General features: G+C 38.8%; 1 protein-coding gene across 2 annotated transcripts in view; it reads right to left on the bottom strand.

Moving 5' to 3' along the window:
* The window catches only part of CTSC (cathepsin C), a 43,047-nt gene extending 21,452 nt beyond the window's left edge, over positions 1 to 21,595 (bottom strand). The window contains exons 1-4 of one of the 2 annotated variants that reach the window (XM_059070424.2): positions 21,064 to 21,577; positions 18,709 to 18,854; positions 13,368 to 13,452; positions 11,349 to 11,706 (exon numbers count right to left, since the gene is read on the bottom strand). In XM_059070424.2, coding sequence (XP_058926407.1) covers positions 11,696 to 11,706; positions 13,368 to 13,452; positions 18,709 to 18,854; positions 21,064 to 21,235 — 414 coding nt within the window. In that variant the 5' untranslated portion in view covers positions 21,236 to 21,577 and the 3' untranslated portion in view covers positions 11,349 to 11,695. Of the gene's footprint in view, positions 1 to 684; positions 852 to 11,348; positions 11,707 to 13,367; positions 13,453 to 18,708; positions 18,855 to 21,063 lie in introns of those variants that run through there. The other variant, XM_059070423.2, reaches the window with a different exon arrangement.
* Positions 21,596 to 23,912: the final 2,317 nt, after the last annotated feature.

Here is a 23,912-nt window from a genome sequence, read left to right as displayed (position 1 = left end):
TAAGGTTAAATGAGGTCATATAGGTGGGCCCTAATCCAATATGACTGGTGTACTTTTAAGAAATGGAGATTAGGACACAGACAGGATGACCATGTAGGACAATAGTGAGCAGCCATCTGCAAGTCAGGGACAGTGGCCTCAGAAGAAACTAAACCTGCTGACACCTTATCTTGGACTTACAGCCCCAGAATTGTGAGAAAATAAGTTTCTGTTGCTTAAACCATTCAGTCTGTGGTACTCTGTTATGGCAGCCCCAGGAAACTAATACACTACATAAATACTAAGAACTTTAATTTCAGTTATTTAGTTCCTTGTTTAAAACTTATGTTCAATTAGCATCACCTATATTTGTTGCAACATAAACATACGTATCTACAAGTATCATGCAACATATTATTACACGGCAATAATAAAATGACTTTTCTGTGTAAGTCATTGCAATTCTGTGGTCCTTTATATAAATATTCTTTAAGGCTATCATTGGTCCATTACTTTTGAAGTACTTTGAAAAACTACTTTTTTCTCTGTTATATCAATGTATTTTTCCAGGAAAGTTGTAGATAACATGGCTTATGTTTCTAAGTCAAATAAATTTTATATAATCAAATTAAATTTTCCAAGAATTAATACAGACACATACATATTATAAAAAACTAAATGTGTCTTTCATTTACGACAACTCACTTTTCCTGGAGATTCTCAAGGTGTGCTGTGTTCACGTTCACATTCTCAAAGGTATTTCCCTCCTTCTTTCCTGTGAAACAAGCCCAGTTCCTGCCCAGCACGTCATGCACCCAGCCAGTCATGGTTTCTTGGCAGTAACTAGTTACCTTGCCGCCCTCTTCTTTATACTGCAATCGAATAAGAAAAGGAAAAGCCAAGTGAATCTGTGTTCCTCTCTCAGGTCTGTTTCCTTGTCTCCCATTCACAGTAAAGATGCCCCTTTTTCGTTTCATCTTAGGGACCAGCCACTGCCAACCAAAACAAAAACTGAGAGGTTTCAGTTTGCGAACTATTCTAGAAAAGGAAGAGAAATAAACTTTTCTACGATTAGCATCACTGATTACCAAGCAAAATTTACACAACAAACACTTCTGGGGAAGGAAAGGCAGGGAAAGAAACTAACATTTTTAGAGCATCTGCCCCATTCCAGGCATTTTACAAAGTTACCTCATTAAGCCTATGAGGAGACAGGCACCAATAATCCCATTTTACCAGTGAGTAAGTGGAGGTTCAGCTCAGAGAGGGTAGGCAGCCCCTACCTAAGGTAACAGAGCTGTGAAGAGGCAGAAACAAAATTCTTCTCAGTTTGTCAGACTATACTTTTCCACTCAGAGAAGATATATTCCAGCAAAATACAAGAACATATGGTGAAAATTTTCCAAAATTTTTCTTCTGTTAACCTCCCAATTCATTAGCATATTCTAATCATGAGCGAGTTAAAGTAACGTGATTATTAAATATAATGGCCGTTGTCTTATGTCGATGTTAACACTGAAAAATAACTGCAGTTGACCCTTGAACAACGCAGGGGCACCGACCCTCCACAGTCAAAAATCCACATATTACTTTATAGTCAGCCATTCCTATCCTGGGCCCTGCTTCCAAGGAATCAACCAGCCTCGGCTCATGTAGTACTGAAGTACGTATTTAGGGGAAAAAAATCTGCATATAAGTGGACCCGTGTAGTTCAAACCCATGTTGTTCAAGGGTCAACTGTATATAGTGACAGATCTAGGATCTGAACTCAGATGCTTTGGCTCCAGAGCCTAAAAACCCTCATGTTACAACATGTCCTCATGGAGGAAGGATATATAATCCAGAATGAGAGTGGAGAGCATGGGAGGAAGAAAGGAAAACAATGCACGGCTAAATTTCTTTATGAAGGGACTTGGATACAGACAACTTCAGGCACTGACTTAATTTAATGGAACAGAAGCACAAAAGCAGTCAAAGGCAACACAAACGAATCAGCACGGCAAGCAGCTGTGTTTCAATGCTTTTCTTTACAAAAGTACACAGTTGGTTTTGGCCCTCAGGATGTAGTTTGTGGACTCAATCTAATATAGTGGATGCTACTTTACCTATGCTGAGGGGGTGGCAAACTTCTTTTTAAGGGCCAAACAGTAAATGCAGGTTATCAGTCCTCTGTCATCATCACTCAACTCTACCTCTGCAGTGTGAAAGGTACACAGGAAATGCATAAGTGAATGAACTACATTGTGTTCCAATAAAACTTCATTTACAAAAACAGACTGATAGTTTGCAAACCCCAAGTTTAACGGAATGTGTAGGCTAAACTACTCTTAAAGGTAAAACTACCTTACTGCATCTGACTCTGAATTCAAATCATATTGAGGCATAGAGTTAAAAATGTATGGCCTTAGAATTCAAAAGAGCTAGGTCTGAATCCTGGGATTCACTGCCACTAAGCTACACAAGATAACTTACTTTGGGCTATTCATATGTACATTTTGTTTCTTCCTCAGTGGTTCATAACACTGTGAAGCCAGTCTCCCTACCTCTGGCTAAGAATATCTCCACTAGCATGAGTTTGGCTCACCACTCATTTCCCTGCTAAAGCCCCAACTCGGGATACAGGAACACTGAAATAAAGGCCTAGGACATGACCAGGCTGCAACACTGGAGGGCATGTTGCATGAAAAGGTTAATAAAATTTATATTTATTATGCTGAACTATCTGTAACTACTATTTTTATAGATCAAAAACTGTTTGATATCGGCAACCTCGTATGATGCAGACAGGCCAGCCGGCGGTAGGCCACTGCTCCCCTACACCAGTGCTGTATTAGAAAGCAGTCTGACAAGGCTTTAAGAGTTTTAAAGAGCTACCTTGTAGAAATTGTCAAATACACATAAATGAAAAAAAAAAGGCTAAACACAGGAAGATGTTCATCACAGTAGAAGAGGCTAGGGAAGGCTGCTTGCTTTTATAAATACAGTGTTATTGGAACACAGCCAGACCCACTTGTTTATAGTATTGAATATCTTATCTCTGGCTGCTTTGGTGCTACAGCAGCAGGACTGAGGAGCTCCCACAGAGACCATTAGGCTCACAAAGCCTAAAACATTTACTATCTGACCCTGTTAAGAAAAAATTTGCTGACCTCTCTGTATAGAACAATAAGAAAAAAGAAAACATGGGAATTCCCTGGTGGTCCAGTCAGTGGTTAGGACTCCACGCTCTCACAGCCAAGGGCCCAAGTTTGATCCCTGTTTGGGGAACTAAAATCCCACAAGCTGTGTGGTGCAGCCAAAAAAAAAAAAAAGAAAGAAAAATAACCTATGATATATTAAGGGGAAAAAACTACAAGATAGTACTTAAGTGGAGTGCAAATAAATAAAATTTTTATGAAATATGATTTTTTAAAAATGAAAGGTGAAAATGGTCTTTGGGTGGGAAATGAAGATAGTTATATATATTTCATGAAATTCATCACTTTAAAAAATATTCCTATTTCCTAAGGATAAGAAACATAGCCTACAAAGCCCTAGAAGAGGACACCTACGAAGGATGGTCCAGATGTTGCTAGAGACTAACTCTGACCTGTCTAGGATTATGATTACACTTCCTGAAAAAAAACCATGATTTATATAACCTATTTTGTATTTTGCTAAGTTCTTTCACTTATTTATCAAATGCTTATTGGTCACATATTTCCCAGGCATCATGCTAGGTGCTAGGGCTAGGCACACATGCACATATGTATTGATGCAGCCCCAGAACTTAAGACGCTGGGAATTCAATGAAATAAACAAACATGTAAATAATGTGGTTATTTATTTGAACCCAAATCATGTGGTCCAGCAAGTTAACCATGCTTGAAAAAGCCTGGGAAATTTCCCCACCTAAGCAGAAAATTTAGATCACAGATGAAATGACTTTCCCAACGTACCAAAAGAGTCAGGGGCATTCAAGTTAGAAGAAATGGGCCCCATGTTTCTCATCAGTGTGGTTTTTGTTCACCTAGTTGGCACAACTTATCAGCTTATGATGGCTAACACCAAATGAACTTCCCCTGTGAGGGAAAGGCTGATTTGTTATTTTGATTGGAGGGGGTAAAATATCACTGAAGCATGACCGATTGTGCTAAAGATCCTTACCATTCATATTTGTTCAACAACTCTATACCCTTCACCATCAATATTACAGAACTACAGGACCTTAACATTTACCTATCACATCATACTTTATAAACATTCTACAGATTACTCAGAAATCTTAGAGGTTCAAGAGAACATAAAGATAATACAGCCTCGGGGGACAAAAAAAGAGACCTAAAAGAGATGGTTGAACTAGAATTTATAACCAAGCACTCTTCCCAAATACCATGCAGCATTTCTTCATATACTTTGTCTTCTCAAGAAGTGCTAGAGAAATAAACATACAGGTCAATTGCCAAAAACACGGGAAAGGAGATACCTAGAAACCATGCAGGAAAGGCTTAAGCAATTTGCAAAGGGTTTTCATCTATATCATGTAAGCCTCACAATGATCTTTTGGGATAATAGGCATTATGTTTTTCATGGGAAAAAAAAAGTGACTTTGCAAAGTTAGAGAAGAGAGAATTAAAATATGAGTTTAAAGTTTACAAGAATCATTGCTTTATTATTTCCTTTAAAAAAAAAAGCTGGAAATTAATTGGCTCTTATGAGTCAGATCCAAACTGTTGTCCAAGACCCTTTTTAGGGGTCATCTAAATTCTCCAGTAGCCCTAATGGTGATTTCCCACTATTCAGGTGTCTATGGCTAGTCCTGGCTAGTCCAGTCTTCTTACCCTTTCTGTCAAGGGTTTTTGATACAGGGCAGAGGTAAAGGACATGGTCTGCAGGCTCGACTACCTGGACTGGATCCAGCTCTGCCACTTACTGGCTGTGTGATCCTGAACAAGTTACTTACCCTCTCTGTACTTTCAATGTCCTCCTCTATAAAATCAGGATGATAACAGACTCAGCCTCATAGGTTGTATTTTATATATATTAACCCATTTAATTTTCCTAACAGCCTGTGAGTGTTGTTCTTTCCACATAACCACTGTGAGAAGAGGATTTTTTGTTTATTCATTAACTAGGACACTGGCACTAGAAAGCAATTAGTTATTGAATGAGTGAAAAAATAAATGAATAATAGAAAGAACAACAAATGCCACATCCTATTTAAACAATAACACAAGAAACTTAGAAAAATTTATAATTAAAAGAAGAGTGACACTTTTATAATTAAAAGAAATTTATAATTAAAAGAAGTGGGTCACAGAGACCCATGTTCTGACTTCTGGTATTACTTCAGAAATGTCAGTTTTCCTCCCCAGACCTCAGCTTCCCTACTTGTAAATTTAAGTTGACCTGAAAGTTCCAAAATATCCCTTCAAGTTTCCTAACTACACAGTCGTTACATCTGTGGATTTCTTATTTATTATTCACAAAGCCAGGTAAATAATTTAGACATACTCCTTACTTACATAGAATATTTATACATTCTAAGTAACCCTAAATAATCCTGAAACACTACAACTGTTTTTACTTAAGCAAATTACTAAGAGATGCTATCCATTTATGTACCACTTCTTATACATTAAATTGAAGGAATTATTTTCCATTAAAAATTTTTATTTTATTTTATTCTGTAGTTTCCCCAGTCTAAAATAATTTGGTCTTCTTTTAGAACCTGAAATTACCTTATGAAAGGTAGGACAGGACTGTGATACCACTGTGCAGGACAGCTACAACTTAGCAGAAAAGAGATATTTAACCCCCCCAGAAGCCAAGTACTCAGTACCTTAATTTGAGAGGACCACACACTGTGCCCCCGTTATTTTCTTGATTTGAATGTTCTCAATGTTTGTCATTTTTCCTGCTATTGTAAAATACACCTTTTGTGATTTCTGACATTATTACCGATTAAGAAGTTGAAGTTTTGGCCACACTATCCAGCTTGAAATTTAGCTTAATTTTTTTTCTAAGGGCTTTCATTTATTTTATTTATATAAACATCAGTCTCTGAATACTGCCTTGCACAGATGGCATAATTTAAGTTTCTATTCATTTATGCCAATTTCTATTACAACAAATAGATAATTGCATAAAATTTGAAGAAATTCCAAACCCTAGCACTTGAGTTTATAAAACTACTAGGATTCAGCAACTCTCCATTTGCTTCTTCAAGATTAACATTGGGTTGCCAAACATTCTTGAAACCACCTTTCTTCAATTTCCCATTCACTTTATCAATTCTCCAATTCCATCCAATTACCTACTAATGCTAACCAACTGAAAAAGAAAAGGTTGGGATATTTTAGAACTTAAGTTATTTATCCTGGATCTCTTTCTCAACTGCTTTTTGACACTAAAGGGGGAAAAATCACCTATACCTTTTGTTCCTCTGTTTTCCTGATTACATTTAGCAAATATTTGAATACTTCCTTTATGTAAAGCACTAGCTATGAGAAAAATGTACTTTAATGAAAACGGACTTTGCCCTTTAAATTCCTGTTCTGCCACTTATCATTTATGTTACATAAATGGTAACCTTGAGCAAGTCACAACTAAGGAGCCTGTTTCTTCACGCTAATAATGGGAATGATATCTACTTCACTGGATTCCTATCGAGGATAAGGATGACACTGAAGTTTGAAGAGTTTAAAAAGTTATAAAACACTAAACAAGTAACAATATAAACACTACCACCTGTTACCGCATGGGATACAAAGCCATTTAAGACTTTACTCATGCTGTCAAAGAACTTATACTCTAGCCCAAACTGTCAACTGAGCAGTTGATATGGGTTTTATCCTGTCAACCAGTGATCTTCCAAAATGAGAAGACAATCCATTAAAATATTAGAAAGAAAAATCTTATAATTTCTATTTCTATTTGTAGCATAGAAATAAAATTGAAAACCAACCTTCACTATTATTTAATATACAAAGCAACACTGATAACCCCACTCAGTTCCAATGTCAGATGTTCACCTGTTATATGCAGTATGCTGCCTAAAGATGGTTAGGACACAGCACATTCCCTTTTACATGTGCCTGCTTAAACTCACTTATGCACATCTGATGTAATTAAGCTAACTCACACAAAATGAACAAGTGGCTGAAAATAATACTTGCAAAGAAACCAGGATTTGCAAATACTAATGATGTAAATATAAGAAAACATAAGAAAATAACAAAGCTTACATTTGCCCTATTCAACATAAGAAAATAACAAAGCTTACATTTGCCCTATTCCTGGTATGAGGTTTTTTTTTTTTTTTTTTTTCCAGTACGCGGGCCTCTCACTGTTGTGGCCTCTCCCATTGCCTGTCCGGAGCACAGGCTCCGGACGCGCAGGCTCAGCAGCCATGGCTCACGGGCCCAGCCGCTGAGCAGCAGGTGGGATCCTCCCGGACCGGGGCACGAACCCGTGTCCCCTGCATTGGCAGGCGGACTCTCAACCACTGCGCCACCAGGGAATCCCCCTGGTATAAGTTTTTGAAAACATGTTTTGAAATGGTTCCTGTGTTGCGGTATTCACTTTTTAATCTGTTTTATCAATAAAGCAAACGTCTCCGTTTTAAAATTTGCCCATTAAATTGTCATCATTTAACACCAAACATCATTTAACATCATTTAAATACCAAACAGTAATTCTTCTAAACTCTACCAGTGACACTTTCATACTTTTAACAAAATGTGTCAAAATTAAAATTCTTTACTTGAAACATTTTAACTAGAAAATTGTTGCCAAATGTTGAAAATTGGAAGTAATAAAAATGATCGGAAACAGAAATCCTTACATTGCTTTTGGCAACAAAATCATGATAATGAAACATAGTTTTACATTGTTTCCAAAGAATATCATAATGAGATATATTTTGGCAGGACATATTTTTGTGACAATAAATCAAATATTTAATTATTTAATATTATTTCATGTTCGATAGCAAACATGTTAGTATAGTAGTGCATGTATATAATTTTTTAAATGTATGTATACATACTGTGGAATACCTATTAAAAATTTGGACATCTAGGTCTAATCCATCAATATCATTCAACATTTCAGAAAAGAACACCTTGCATGAAGTTAAATGGTTTGATGATACACCACACATATAGAGAGATCACATTCCAGCAATACTGAAGAACAAAGAGTGTTTATTCAATTTTTTGCCGTTTGTTTACTGTACATGTCTACGTAGGTGCAAATTAACTGCTTCCATCTGCTGTCAGGCCTGGAGTGTGAATGAAGCCATTAGATGGCAACAAAGGAGAACAAGGCATATTTTCCTAAATTGATATTTTTCCAACCCAACCAAGAGTGTCACATCTTACCTCAGAAACAAACTTCCCTGTCAGTTTCAAGGATTAGCTCTCCTTTTCTGCCCACTAACTAGACTTAACCATTTATTTAAAAAGTTGAATTTTAATGAATTGTGAAACTGCCAGGAAATTGCTGCAGTGGTTGCAACCAAATAACCTCGGGCATTTTACTGAAGTAACTGCCAATCAGATTTACATATGAAAATGGAGGATCATAAATTTATTTCCGGGGCAGAAAAGATGTTCCATTTAAACCAAAACATATGTTCCAGAACTAGTTAAGAAAACAGCAATTTGATACCCAGCAAGGTAGACAAAGTCCCTTGGCTCATTCCTCACTTACTTGCTCATAATCTCTTAAACTGTAAGGTTGGAAGAAATCTTAGAGTTCATCGACTCTAACCTTTAGCTGGTGCTTCTTAAGGGGGCAGGGGCACAGCCCACAGCACCCTAGGCTAGTTTGAGTCCTTGGTTATCCAGGCTTTGGGGAACCACAGCAGTCACAGATAAAGCTCACTATTTCCCCTGACAGCTAATTTACTTTTAAGTAATTCTGAAAGTTAGAACTTTACTATTTTTAACTCTGAGGTTTATCTTAACCTCTACAGTCTCACACAAAAATTAAAATATAATATATAAGCAGAATAAAATGTTAAAGTCTCATCTGTTTTCTACAAAGTCATTCAACAACTATGGCCTGAGGGTCCACCATAGCCTCTAAGGACACAAAGGTAAAAAATACTTTCAGAAACACAACAATAAAACAATGGAACAACACAATGGTATATTATTCAATTTTCTTTCTCTTACAAATATTTATTGAAGGCCTATTATTTATCACATATTGAACTACACATAAGGAATAAAATGGTCATTAATACAGTGTTGATCACTGCCCTCAAGGAGTTTAAAGGCCAGAGGAAAGGACAAACAGGCAATTACAACAGAGAATGCTAAACAGTAATCTATTATGGGGCCTACGAACACAAATACCTGCAGTTTTGTACCCAAGTTTTCTCTTCCATAATGAAAACAAACATTTAGATGCAAAGATACTCAAAGAAACAGGGGGAAAAAAACACGTTAGTAGGGGTGATTTTAGATGCCTTGCTAAATATATTCTTTTTTTTTTTTTTTTTTTTTTTTGCGGTACGCGGGCCTCTCCCGTTGCGGAGCACAGGCTCCGGACGCGCAGACTCAGCGGCCATGGCTCACGGGCCCAGCTGCTCCGCGGCATGTGGGATCTTCCCGGACCGGGGGCACGAACCCGTGTCCCCTGCATCGGCAGGCGGACTCTCAACCACTGCGCCACCAGGGAAGCCCGCTAAGTATATTCTTATACACACTGGTTGCTTTGTCATATTTACATCCAGACGATCAGTTTGAAAATACACAACTCTTACAGAACCCTGTAAGTATGTAACCTAATATTTTTTTTTTAGAACAGAGGACCAAAAATATAAACATAGCACCGTTCCTGATTTGGGCTTCTAGAACCCTATAGAATTAATTCTTTGTAAGCTGGCATTACTTCTGAAGTCTTTGAAAAGACAAGAGACATGTGGATAATTTTCCAAACTGAAGTTCCAAGATAAAGTTCTACATGCATTAGGTGCTGAAGATACACAGACCTTCAGTCTGGAAGAAGATGACACACTATCAAGTCATTCCATTTACAGCAGAATTAGTACTACCAGGGCAGAGATACCTGCAAAGTACAACTGGAACCAAAATAATGGCATTCCTCCCAGTAAAGGAGAAAGCTGGGGAATTTCACAGAGGTGGCATCGAGATCCTGAGTGATAAAGAATTATCAGGATAGAAGAAAGTAGCCAGGTGGCAGTTGGATGTACTCTTACTTAGTTTTTATAAGATATAACCTTCCCAGAACAGCAGACCAGTGCCTCTCAAATGATATAAATAATTATCTGAACCAATAAAGTAATGATGACAACCTACTATCTAGAGAAAGACTCCTCCACTCAAGAAGCAATTCAAGGGATGCAGAAAAGTCCTCCCAGACAATAAGAATTAGGTGTAGCCCCACATTTTGGTTTGCCAAGGCTGATATTTAATCAGCTCTAAAGAAATGAGGAGGAAACTAGTCCATTGTTTATTAGCAGGAAAGACCTGGAAGACAGCAATCAGTTTGAACAATAGTGTAATTAAAAGAAGTAAACTTAGCAAGCCTACTTAACTTGAAGTTTACAAAACTCTCCTTCAATTTGGAGAACCATAAAGAGAAGGAGAAAGTACATTTTTGTCTTGAATAAGGGACCTGGGCTTAGGAAAGAAAGTCAGTAGCCTCATTTGGTAAGGAAATCTAAGGTTCAAGACAATTCTTCTAAAATTTCAACAAGAGCCAATGCAGTGCACTGAACTAACATTTGTGATGCTTACAGACTAGGATTCACCAGAAAACCTGCCCAAATGTGACTTCAAGTACCAATACTTCTTTGTGAAACAAACTTGACAAATAGCCCATATCATTCTACAGTTAGAAGCTGTGTGAGTTTAAGCACTGTATGAGACTAATTTTCCCTATCTGAAAATTGAAGCTAGTAATATCTACTTAATGGGATTTTTGTAACATAAAGCATGTCAAGTTCTTAGCACAAGGCTGGCACCTAATTTTAAAAAACACCCCCCAAAATGTATTAATCATACCATCTTTCTGGACAGGGGTACTGCAGATATATGATCTATAAAAAGAGACCCTTCAGCAGTTTGGTTTATCTCAGAAAGCCTCCTCCCCCAAACATGTCCCCCTGGGACCATCTTCCCACCCATAATGTATCTGTGCATCTCAAGATATTCTGAAACCTAATTTTATTCTTATAACAGGTGTTGGGGCTCCTCAAGGTAAATAGAGAAAGAGAAGGCATTTGGGAAGTTCATTTAACTGTGAGTAAAATTTGCACTGTTAACAAAATAAAACAAGTAAGTCAAGTCCTAAAAGCAGTCTGAAAAAATCATTTCAACAGAACAGTTTTCAAAAGAGAAAATAAGAAAGAAATGTGTGTTGCATATTGTTCCTTTTATTCAAAGGCTGAATGGTGAAGCCACCTAAGACTTCCAGATTTTTTTTCTTTTTCCTGCTTGGTCTTTGGTTGTTCACATTCCAAAATGGCAGTTGCTGCTTTTCAAGGAAGTGTTCAGGAGGGCAGCTGCCTTGAGGTAGGTTACCAGGACTCCTCTGTATGTTACATGCACATAAAGACTCCAGAAGGGTCTGTAGCTGCTAGAGGCCTCTGCTAGCTGTTAGAGGTAGGTAGGTCCACTGCCGCATGCTGCTCTGCCTCTTGCCTCTTAGCCCCAAAGTCTGTTTTTGGCTGTGGTTTTAAAAGAGCCCCTCAACAGATGCTCTATTTAATAACTAAAAGACAATAAAAACTAGAGTTACAAGCCAACAAGGATCATAATGTCTCTTAAAAATTTAAACATAGTAATTTATTTAAGTGAAAAAAAAATACTAGTATTTAGTATTTCAGATGCTGGTATTTTTTAATGCTACTTAAGACAGTCACAAAAAGCCACCATTCTCAAAAGCTGAATGCTTAAGCAATACATATCGTGCATGCAGCCAACATGCTCAAGAAGCACATGCAGATTCATTTTAAATTAAATGCTACCAAATAAGCCTAATACAGTTTTGAAATGTAGTTAAGAAAGAGGCTAATCTAGCAACCGAGACATAATAACATATACACCTTACAAATTCTAAATGTAGACTGAATGCTACTTTGATCACTATTTCTAGGTACAAGGCTATTTATCCCATTTACTGAGCAAATACTAGGGTCAATCTCTTCTGCTGGTAAAAGCCTCTCCCTAATAAGGAGAAAGATTAAAGTTTTAAGACATAATTTTGTAAACTGCATTCCGAGAATACCTTAAATTTTTGTGAGGAAATAATGGTAAACTTATTTTAGAAAACCTTCTTATTATATCTCCCTCCTGAGCTTCCACCATACAATATATTAAAGATTCTGAGAAGTTCTGAAAGGAAACTATTTAAGGCAGTCTACACGTATTCAACTACCAGAAATAAATTCAGAAGAAAGAGCTTATTGGTTTCAGCTCTAATTTTCACTTTGATGTGTTGTTAGTGGCTGCCTAGAACAACCTTTAAAGCTTAACAAGATGAAGTGATACAACTTATGAGCAATTCCTTCCTGGCACATGGGTGGGCCACCGCTGGCCCATTAAACAGTTTGAAAAAACGCTGATACAGGATAAGGCTATGGTGCTTTCAACACTTGCCCCAGTTCCCTTTTCATATCTCACTTCCTTACTTAAGAGCTAAGTAAAAGAGGAAGGGAAAGGGAAAAACCTGTTATATGAAATGTAAGGGAGGGTAAGTCCCCATCAACGTTTTCTCTCTAACCACCCATTTTTCCATCAAAATTTTAGACATCTAAATTTATGGATTCAGAGAGAGCAATGATTAAAACATCTATTCTGAAAGTGTGAGGAGAATGTACAGAGTGAAAAAGATCCCCTTCTCCCTAGTCAATAGTCTGTTCTGAGAAGGAACCAGTTTTAAAAAAGATAGGTGATGTCTCAAAGGGATGACTGACAGGTATGTCAATTTCTCTGGAAGAGCCACCTTCTCTACTGGAAGACAACAAAAATGCCATGCTTCACATGGGTTCCTCTTGAGTGTTTTTAGAAAAGAATGAGCAACCTCAGGCAGCATAGCTACTTCAAGGATGTGAACTGAATTTGAGCCAACCTTTCCTTAACTGGGTCTTTACCTTTTTGGTTTCATGTCCACTTACGTTATGAGCATCATGCTTGAGAAAACTAATTTGATGTGTGCAGACAGAACATACTAACATGAAAATAAATAGTGCAGGCAGATAAGAAGTAGCAAATAAGCAGGCTCAAGCAGGAAATCTGTAAGAAAGCCATAATCTCTCTGTTCTCCATCTTCCTCTCCCTGATGAGTAAATCAACATTCATTTTCATAGGCCACCAAGGAGGAGGGAAGCTTGCTTTTAGTAAGAAAGTTAAAAATATTTCAATGGAGCTCACCCAGTTTGTTCCTCAGATGTGGCATATCATATATCCCCACAGTTCCCAGCTGCATGAAAAACTGACTGATAAAATCAGTGACATCCTACGAAGGGTTTACAATGGAAAACTGAGTCATTGCGTTGAGATAAAGCAACATCATAAAAGAAAACAAATAGCTAGACATGTGTTAAGTGCTTAACTTCTGATTCTTTTCCTCAATTTAAACACTTTTAAAAGTAAACATCAAGTTGTTTTTTTAAAAAAAGACAAACTCATCTTGGTGTGTTGAATCTATGTTCAAACAGGTAAATCTATCCCAATAACAAATATTCTGAAAGTTTGTTATATCTTAAAAATGAACCTAGAAGGCACAACAGAAAAATTGCACGAGACTCCCAAATCCTTTACTGTAGGAACACATGATTCACATTTCTAACTGTTGCAACAAGCTTGAAATCTGTAAGTCACTAGCACACAAAATGCGTAAATAAATCATCTGGTATGAATTTCCCAACATACTGTTCTTGTTTTGAGTACCAACCTGCTTTAGAAATACTCACGGTAGTGTTTTTTGCTTATAGTTCTACTAAGACTGGTAGGTTCCAAACAAAAACTCAATTAGAAATCAGTGAAGTCTGCTTAACTATCCCCAAATTCAGTTTTCAGCCTAATGAGTCTAGTTTCCCTTCTATGCATCTTCTTCAGCCCTTGAGTAGCTTAATGTTCAAAATAAAATCTGAGTTCATTTGCTACTGCCCCCTTTTACAGCCTCAGAGAAAGTAAAATGAGAAACAGTAAAAGGTTAGAAAGCTATTCAACTTGAGAGTATTCTTTGAAGCTGAGTTTGTTCCATACCACTTCCCTCCTTGGCACAGGTTCATGTCCCGGTCCGGGAAGATCCCACATGCCGCGGAGCAGCTGGGCTCATGAGCCATGGCCACTGAGCCTGCGTGTCCGGAGCCTGTGCTCCGCAACGGGAGAGGCCACAACAGTGAGAGGCCCGCATACCACAAAAAAAGAAAAAAAAAAATTCCACAGAAGTGTAAAGAAGAAAAAAACAATCGCTTACCCACCCATCACAAAGTCAGCCATAATCAAACATCCGTTACATTGTGTGTTTCTATATAAGAGGTTGGTTGTTTTTCATCTGCAGGTACGTTTAAAGGGTGCGAATTTTTTGGAGTGTGCCAATTATAATCAAATGGTAATGCTATTAAAATGTGATAGTCTTAGAAACTGGCTTGTGCAGATAGTCTTTTATTTTGGCCAGCGCATTATTTTAAAGGAAAACTGAATCTGAATGTCTCTAGGAAAGTTTCCATTTTGCCATAGGTTGAGTAACTCCTTATTGTTTTACAAAAGTTGTTTTAAATGCTTAGGTATTTGCCTGGGTGAGCCCTAAATTCATTTGAGTTTGTAACCCCGCCAAAGTTTTCTGATAACTGAATCTATGCTGGAAGTTGAATAGAAAAAAAGTGTCTTTCAAAAATATAAACCTAGTGCTTCCTGCCTAACTCAAACTATGTATAAATTTCCAGTGTCAAGATTTCCTTCCAAGCTTTCATCTAGCTTGAAGTCCTATGTAAAAAAAAAACAAACAAATCATCTCCACTCCACCCCCAATTTCTTAAGCAGTTAAAACCAAGGAAAAAAAGGTCGAAGAACCTCAATTCATGAAAAATTCTGCTTATTTTCCAGGTGAGGCCTGAATAAGTAGAACTTAATAAAAGCAAGTTCCTAGCAATAAAAGTGGTGTCACAACTGTTCCAAAGTTGGCATGCAGGGAGAATGATGTGGAAGCTGTCTGTTCTGTTGAGCTGCAGGCTGATCTGGGGGAACAGAAGGCGTAGAAGGAACCTAGCAGAATACCTTGCACGTAACACCCGCTCAGCAAACTAGCAGAAACAACCCTAAGAAACAACCTCATGAAAGCCTCTCTGAAGAGGGCAAAATGAAACAAGTGGTAGGGTCTGGTATGAGTTAAGGGAGACTCCTGGAAATCCAACTGATTTGTAGAGTAACAGTGGAGGGTATAAATGGCAAAAATTTGTCAGATATTTCTGTTATTGCAGTAGGTTGAGTGGATTATGGTTTAGTTTACATAAGGCACCTAAACTTGAATAGTAAAACACTGCTTATATTTTGATAATTTTTCTTTTTTAAAAATAAATTATTTTTCATTTAAAAGATACTTCTAAAATCTGTAGAAAAAAAATCTCACACGCTTTATTCATTAAATAGGTGAGCTTTCTTGAGTTACACACCCAGCATGGATTCCCCAGCACCACTGTAGGAAATACCCTGAGGCTTACGGTAAAACCCAGCAAGCCTTTTATGTTAACAAGTATCACTCCAAAAGTGTTTGACTGCCCTATTATGTAAAGTCAACTCCACTTTATCATTTTTCTTAAATTTGTTAAACTCTGCTACTCTCCATTACTTTTTCAGTTGGATTTGCTAAAAGAACATGCCATTTTATCACTGCAAAATAGGTTTATCTGGAACTACTTGATTGTGTTAAGAGAAATTTTAAAATCAAGTATCTTGTGTATGTTCTGCTCTGCTTATTGAAATTATGATCCTTATCACATGATCTAACTACTGACCAGAGTGGCTGATTTTTTAGGAGGAAAAGAAAACATGGTCCTGATAATGGTTCTGGTCAAATGGACACTCTAAAAAATACACCGAAATCAGTAGCAGAAGAACACTCTTCTACTTTTATTCCTAATAAGAGAATGCTGTCCAGAAGCATATGATCAGGTAGGGTTCTACCCTACAATGGTGTATACACTGACTCTTCCCACATATGGTTGAGAACACAACTTCATTTGGCTTTAAAAAGCCTTGGGGCTTCCCTGGTGGCGCAGTGGTTGAGAGTCCACCTGCCGATTCAGGGGACACGGGTTCGTGCCCCGGTCCAGGAGGATCCTATGTGCCGCGGAGCGGCTGGGCCCGTGAGCCATGGTTGCTGAGCCTGTGCGTCCGGAGCCTGTGCTCCACAACGGGAGAGGCCACAGCAGTGAGAGGCCGCCGTACCGCAAAAAAAAAAAAAAAAAAAAAAAAAAAAAAAAAAGCCTTTATTGATCTGCAACTAATGTTCTGAGGCTACAAAAAAATACCAGATTTGCTTATACTGTGATTTAAAGAGAAATAGAGTTGACCCTCGAACAAAGGAACAACGCAGGGTTTGGGGCACCAACCCTCCAAGTAGTTGAAAACCCACCTATAACTTATAGTCAGCCCTCAATATACGGGTTTCCACATCTAAGGAATCAACCAATCTTGGATCCCCATTTGCAGATTCAGCTAACCTCGGATTGTGTATATAAATACTATAGTATTTACTATTGAAAAAAAAATTTCTGTATAAGTGGACCTACACAGTTCAAACCTGTGTTGTTCAAGGGTCAACTGTAGAAAGAAGTGTTCCAATTCCTCATTCAGCTACCAACCATGTCCCCACCATCTCTGGACTCCTATTCAAGCCGAGAGCAGACAGACTGATGGGAAAATATTACCGGAGGGAAACTGCCCTTGCCTGTTTCTGATGTCTCAGGTAATTAATGGTGTCATTAGAAGTTCCACCACCAGTTTCTCCAATTCTACAGAAGTGAAGAATGAAAAGTCTTCTAAGCCAAATGGGTTAAAACTATTCACTCATCTATTTATATACTACACTCTATCTTGTACTTAAGTAATTTATGCAACCTATTTCTCAACTGAATTCTACTTCATTTTCATGTTTTAAATAAATATCGATTACCTATTTTGTATCAACAAAAGGCAAAGGGGAAGGGAGAGGTGGGAAAAAGGAGGGGCAAGAGGAAGAAGTGGAGGAAGGAGGAAGGTACATGGTAACAACTGTCTTGAATATTTCTTTCCTTGTGCCTCAATTCCATAGGCAATTCACTCCCCACCTGAAGGCAAAGAACTTTTGAAGGACTGTAACAGAGTACCTACAAGAGGTCTACAAAGCCCTAGGCTCATCAATATGTAGACCAAGAATTATATTCAGATGGAATCACATTTATTGCATACATACTACAATTTTTAAAACTCATACAGATACTGCTATGATTTTTAAAAATACATAGTATCTAGGGGTGATATTTAAAAATATTTAATAACTGATCAAGCATGGGCTTCAACTAATAAAGTAGACTGCTGGCCCTCAATGGCCAGCACGGATGGACTGGTTCCCACCAGCTGAATATCAGACAGTCAATCCAGGTGAGGGGAGACAACTTTTCCCATCTCTCTTTTCTTTTTTCAATTAAGAAGGGGTCCTCGTAGTTAAAAAAAAAAAAAAAAAAAAAGGTATTGGGCATTACTACTCTTAGAAATTTGGTTGGCTCAGGTGTTAACAACATATCCTAGTTAGTGATTAAGCCACAACCCACATGAGTAATCACAATAAATTTAGAAATTAGTCTTTTGCTGGTGCTTTGTCTTTCATCATCTTTAACAGAATCATTCCCTCACCTTCCCACAAATTCCTGTAATTGGCCAACTCTTTCCAGATGTTTTAAAGGCTATGGACACAACCCATGAAAAACTGTCTTTACTTATACTTTATTTAGAATAAGAAACAGCTAGTCTCAGGTTTGTGTATTCAATTTAGTTAAACCATTTAATACCCTGCTAATAGGAAATGTTCCAACTTCAGAAAGATATCTGGGATGGACTGCAATTTGTGCTCAACTATTTTACCCTAGAATGTGTCTGCAATTAGAAGCAATGTGTAAGACCATAAGAATGGACAAGAGTTCTTCCCTAGTGAGAGAAGAAAACAAGCTGGGCTGGCTAGGCTACCTTTTGCTTTAATTAGCCCAACGAGTAACTCCAAGGCTCTCCATCTCTGTCCCACTTTAGTCAAATAAATTATTCACATTAATATATGTAGTACATTATACTACTTCAATGAGTCATTTAGGTCAATTTCTCAAAGCTAACAAACGACAATAAGATGGACAGTATAATAACCTCAAGATAATAATAAAAACCCTATCTTTCCAACAGTTTCAGTACAAAGCCAAGTGACTAAGGCAACAATTAGCAATAAAGGTGTAGTAATAAAGAAAATAAAGAATTTAATCATACTTACCAAAATGTAAATTTAAATAGAGATGGATCATACATACTCAAATATAGATCATGTGTCTTTTTTTTAAACCTACTGAAGTTATAATTTTAAATAAAGTAGCAAAATTACACCATCTAATTTCTCTTCAGAAAATTGGTATCAATTCTGGTTATCTTCTTAATCTAAAATTAAAATACTAAGGGTCTCCTCATTAGAAGAAGCTTCAGTTATCAAATCATTGAAAATATGAATGTATATTCCAACAAAACTAACCTTAAAAAAGGCAAACCACTTGTAGTCATTCAACACAATCTCAAAGCCTTGATTGTAAACGATGGTGAAATGGCCAGAATTGCCAAAGTTATCATATGCCGTATCCAACTTCTTGAGGTGCACCACTACTTTTTTTTCTGGTGGTCCTAAAGAAAAGAAAATGCACAACAAAGGAAAATAATGTGGACTTCAATGGGAGGTAAAAGCTTCTCTACAATTTCCATTATTTTTAAGCTGCTTTCCTTTCATGCTACTGAATGTGGGTGGATCTGGCTTGTGAATATATTAGAGTCCCTGTTTTGTTGCCTCCCTCTCTGTATAATCCCAGAGGGGTCTCAGGCAAGAATGTGAAGCAAAGGCTCAAAAGATATGTCAAGTAGCCCAGCAGGCAGAGAGACCCCAAAAAGTACAGCCACTACCTTCCCAGAGCATCCAAACACTGAAGAAATTTTTCCACTGAAGAAAAGGAGAAATGGGGTATGTTGAAAATGACCAACAGAAATGAGAAGACAAAATGGTAATCAAAAAGTGGAAATATAAAAAGACTTGCTACCAGATCATAAGAACAAAGGAAATGATCTCTTCAGAGAAGAAATGGGATGGATATCTTTCTTCTAAATGGCTGTACAGTTCAGAACCTCGGAAACTGAATCCTTTCAAAGTATTCAGCAAACTCAAGGTTTTTATCCTATACAGCTAATTTGTGCCAAATGGAACTAAACTTTTAACCTTCAGAAAATGGGGACTCAGATCTGTGGGTGTCTTTAATTGATTAGATTAAGGTCAAAGGTATGGAACATAGGCAGAGGCTGCCTGAAAAGGGTTCTGCTGTGTCCAATCTGGAGGTTTCCACACTTTGGACAATTTTTCCATGTTTCAGATTAATGCTCAGAAATAGGAAATTCCATGTGACAGAACACTGCAAATCCTGATCTCCCTTAAGCTTTGGATCTCCAACTTCAACTTTAAAAGAGAAAATGGTTATAATGCCCAGTAAAATGCCACACAGTCATTTGGAGTTGGACAATTGAGTAAGTCTGTTTAGTGACAGATGACCTGGCAATCTCTGTTCTATTAACAAGGAAATTGCAGTTGAGAGCTTCACTCATTCTGCACAAGCCACAGTGTGGTAAAGGTTTGGGCAGAACGAGAGTGCGTCTCCTGACCCAAGATTGTGTGTTTTTTCTTCTCTCGTCACTAAATTCTTTGTCCTTGGGATAGCCATGTTATCTGAGGGCATATGGAATGTTCCAGAGTGTTCAAACACTAGATATTTATTGAGAGCCTTCCATGAGCTAGGCACTGTGCTTGGCTCTGGGCATTTCAAAATATAATTATTGGCCAAAGGTATTAAAAAAAAACAAACTTTTATATACTACTGAGACAGGCTGGGACCTGGGACCCTTTGCTGAAGTGCTGCAATGCTTGCACCTGGACAAACCTCCTCCAGCAACAAAATACAAAGAAACTATATGGGACTAAAAATAACTGCCTGAATGCACAGTTGGGCCCCATTATGGACAAAAAGATACAAAAAAGCAAAAAACTTAACTGACACTTCTGAAGAGCCCTGAGCAAAAATTGGGTGTCTGGAACAAACACTGGGTATTGCGCATGCCCCCTGTACTCAACACCCCCAGAGGGGTGGGCAAACCACCCAAGCTAGCCCTCCCCCCCACCACTGGACACACCCCCTACCCTCACCCATATAAGGAATAAGCTTGTTACTTGTTCTCACTAGCCCTGTTGCAGCAGCGGCCCAAAAAAGCCTTGCCTGAATTTCTTTTCCGGCCTGTAGTCAATTTCTGATTGGCAAAGGCCAAAAACCCTGGTGGGTATCACTACCCCCCATGCAATACATGAAACTGTGTAGTGGTACCAGAAGCTTTCTCAGGTCCACATCAAAATCTCTGGGCTTAAGGGCTCTTTCCCACAACCTAATAAAAGGAAACTTTAAAAGCTATATTCTCAAGAGTCTTTGAGCTCATTTTTCACTGGCACAATAAAATACTGCAGATGGGATGGGGAGATAAGATTGCACGGTCTCAACTCTCTTACAAACCAAACCCCAAAACAAGAAACGGAAATCAAGGGGGGAAAAAAATTCTTGCAAAAAGTGTTGGGGGCCCGGGAATAACCAAGACCGAGCGAAGTGAGACGTTCTCAGCTGCTCCACGTTGACGTCGCTGCCCTGGAGCGGGAGAGGGCACGCCCCCCATGGACCCCAAGTCCAGCCAAGACCTCCCGGCCTCCCCCCTAGCGGGGGCGCTGCGGGAAAAAGGGCTCAGGGACCGAAGGGAAGGAGCCCCGGGTAGGCACAGGGAGGAAGCGGGTCCAAGGGCGCCGGCGGCTTACCCATAACCGAGCAGTTGACCTCGCCCTGAGAACCGCTGCGGCCCACGTGGAAGACCCAAGTGCCCAGCAGGTCAGGGTAGGTGCAGTTGGCAGGAGTGTCGCAGTGCACGTTGACAGCGCGGAAGAGGAGCAGCAGGAGGGCGGCGAGCGGCGAGCCGGGCCAGGCACCCATGCTGGCAAGGCCCTTAGGAGAAGTGGGGAAGGGACGCGAGGCAAAGCACTGCAGGCGGGGACTGAAGCCACCGCTGCTGTGCTCGTGCCTTAAAATAGAGGGGCTGGAAACCGGCAACACGGCGGGGGGCGGGATCTCGGGCCGCGGGGGGCTGGGCGCCTGCCAGTGGCACCGCCCCTTAGATGGGGGCCTTTGGAGAGCGCGCCCGTCACCTGGCGGCCGTCGGACCTCAGGCTCAGAGAGCCCAGCACCAGGTTCAGTTGCCAAGGGACACCTCCAAAGAGGACTGCAGAGCCACAGCTGGTCCGTGCGCGCCCCAGACTGCGCTCCTTCGCTCCTTGAGAAATAACGGAGAGAGAGAGACTAAGAGAAAAAGAGGAAGAGAGAGACAGACAGGTGAGGGGGAGGGGAGGCTAAATGTCAGAGAGAGACCGAGAGAAGCGCGGTGAGGGAGGCGGGGGTGGGGGAAGGGGGACTGAAAGTGGGAAAAAGGCCCAGAGACAGAGCGACCTAACTAGTGGAGCTTTCTTTTACTTGCTTGTCTTTCCCACTTAGTCCTCACTCAGTTAACTTTTATCCTCAGAACTATTTCACGTGCGACCCCGAGCCATCCCAGCTGTTTGAGAACTGCTCTTCCTTCCGTTTTCTAAAACTTTCAGTTCCTTTTGTTTGCTGGGTTTTGTCGGTTTCCTGTTAATGTTGTTTGCCTGTTATCCACAGGGGAATTCAGTTGTAGTGCAAACTTGCAGTTTTTGTGTATTAGGATTTTTTTTTCCGCCCGCTAACGTTATAGGATTTAGTTGCGCGCACGCACGCACACAAACACGCACAGGCACTAAAGCCCTTGTTTTGCAGCTGGAAAGCAGGCGGCCCAGAGAGAGGAAGCAAGTCGCCCAGGGTGAGGAAGGGAGCTGGTGCGAGAATGCTGGTCTTATGCGCAGGTTCCAGGGTGCCAGTCTGCTCGCCAGTAATTATAAGGCAGCACTATTTACAGGTGCCTCGTCGTTCAGTTTAATTATCATCCTTTTCTGTGAGAGCTCCTCTGTCTTTCCTGGCTGTTGTTGGAAGCTGGGGCTCCTTTTGTGCACAGAACCTTTTAGGTGTCAGGCCCTATGCAACATCAAGGACAAGTGATGAACAAGACAGACTTTTGGGCACGTGCATTTTGCCCTCGAAACAGTGGTTACAAATAAATACTTGGATGTCCACCTTCTCCACCAGATTGTAAGCATTCGAAGGGAGCAAGTCGACATTATTCACCTTTGTCTTCCAAATTCTGGCTTGAAAATACTTAGGAAGTGTCCTGGGGTGTTAAAATAAATGTACTTAATAGCTTTATCTTGGTTTCTAGTCCCGAAAGCCAATTTTGATTTGGCAAAAGGAGTTTCCCTTGAAAGCTCATAAATGAAAATACTCTCTAATGTAGTCACAAACTGCAAAGGCAAGGGTGGAGCCAACACCCTACTTCTAGGTTTTATTCCCCGTTACTTAGGATGAAAAGCTGAAGCATGTAATTAAACTAGCACACTTACTGTTTAGAGATAAACTGACAGAGTAACATTGCCTTACTAATTTCTGGGAAAATGTGTCATTGGTTGTTAAAACTTTCACTAGATCATCAATTTTGAAGAGCTGAACAGCCAAGTTGGAAATTTCTTTGACGGCATGATCAAAGTAGCACAAACAATTGTGAAGAAAGCTGAAAACACATCTCTATTTAGTGAATAAATATAATCAAAAAGGATCTTGGAGGCCTCTTAACCTAATAGATTCATTTTACTATTGGGAAATGAAGATACAGAGATAATGTAATAACTTGATGAGCGTCACATTGCCAGTTACTGAGATTTAGGAATAAACCTCAGGTACTTTGAATTTCATTTTAGTTTATTTCCACTAATCTAATGATTCACAAACTATTACTAGCCCTCTCTCCATTAGCAGGGAGAAAAATTAGTGATTCTCAAATTGATCAGACCGAAAGTTTTATTTTTATAACATATTTTACAGAGAACTTTTGGTATTTTGAAATGAAATTCATATACAAGTTACTTGCTTAAAAATAAAAAGAAAATACCAAATAATACAAATACAAATAAAAAGATATTCAAAAAGAATAAAAACAGAAAAAAACCTCACTGATAAGATCATGAAAAGTAAGAAAAAAAGGTATTTTAGATAAAGTTCTAATACAAACACATGTATTTCATTATCTAAAATGTTTATGTATGAATGTACTGGAAAATAGAATGAGACATTCAGATACTTGCACTTTATGTCTCTATGTAAAATTGTAGAATCACAATAAAATTGACAGGTACCTTTTTTCTGAGAACAGAAATTCTTTCACTGAGTTATAACTTAAATACCCCTTAATCTAATGGATTCATTTTACTATTGGGAAATGAAGATCCAGAGATAATAATAATCTGATGGATGTCACATTTGCCTTATCAGATGGTCATTCAAATATCATACCTCCATTATTCATGCTAGAAAACTCTTGGTCAAGTTCCCAGCAGAACAAAATACCTTCCTGTTGATTTATCTAGAAGTTGCATTCCTAAAAATTTGATATATTTAAAATGATATAAAAGTCAGTTCATATGCAAACCAGATTTTGGTACTAGTCTCAGATCATTATAAGTAGGTTTATAGAGAAGCAGCATTGCTTAGC

This window comes from Kogia breviceps, chromosome 7 (assembly GCF_026419965.1).
Source record: "Kogia breviceps isolate mKogBre1 chromosome 7, mKogBre1 haplotype 1, whole genome shotgun sequence".
In the NCBI taxonomy this organism is placed as follows: Eukaryota; Metazoa; Chordata; class Mammalia; order Artiodactyla; family Physeteridae; genus Kogia; species Kogia breviceps.
This window is presented reverse-complemented; position numbering and strand designations above follow the sequence as displayed.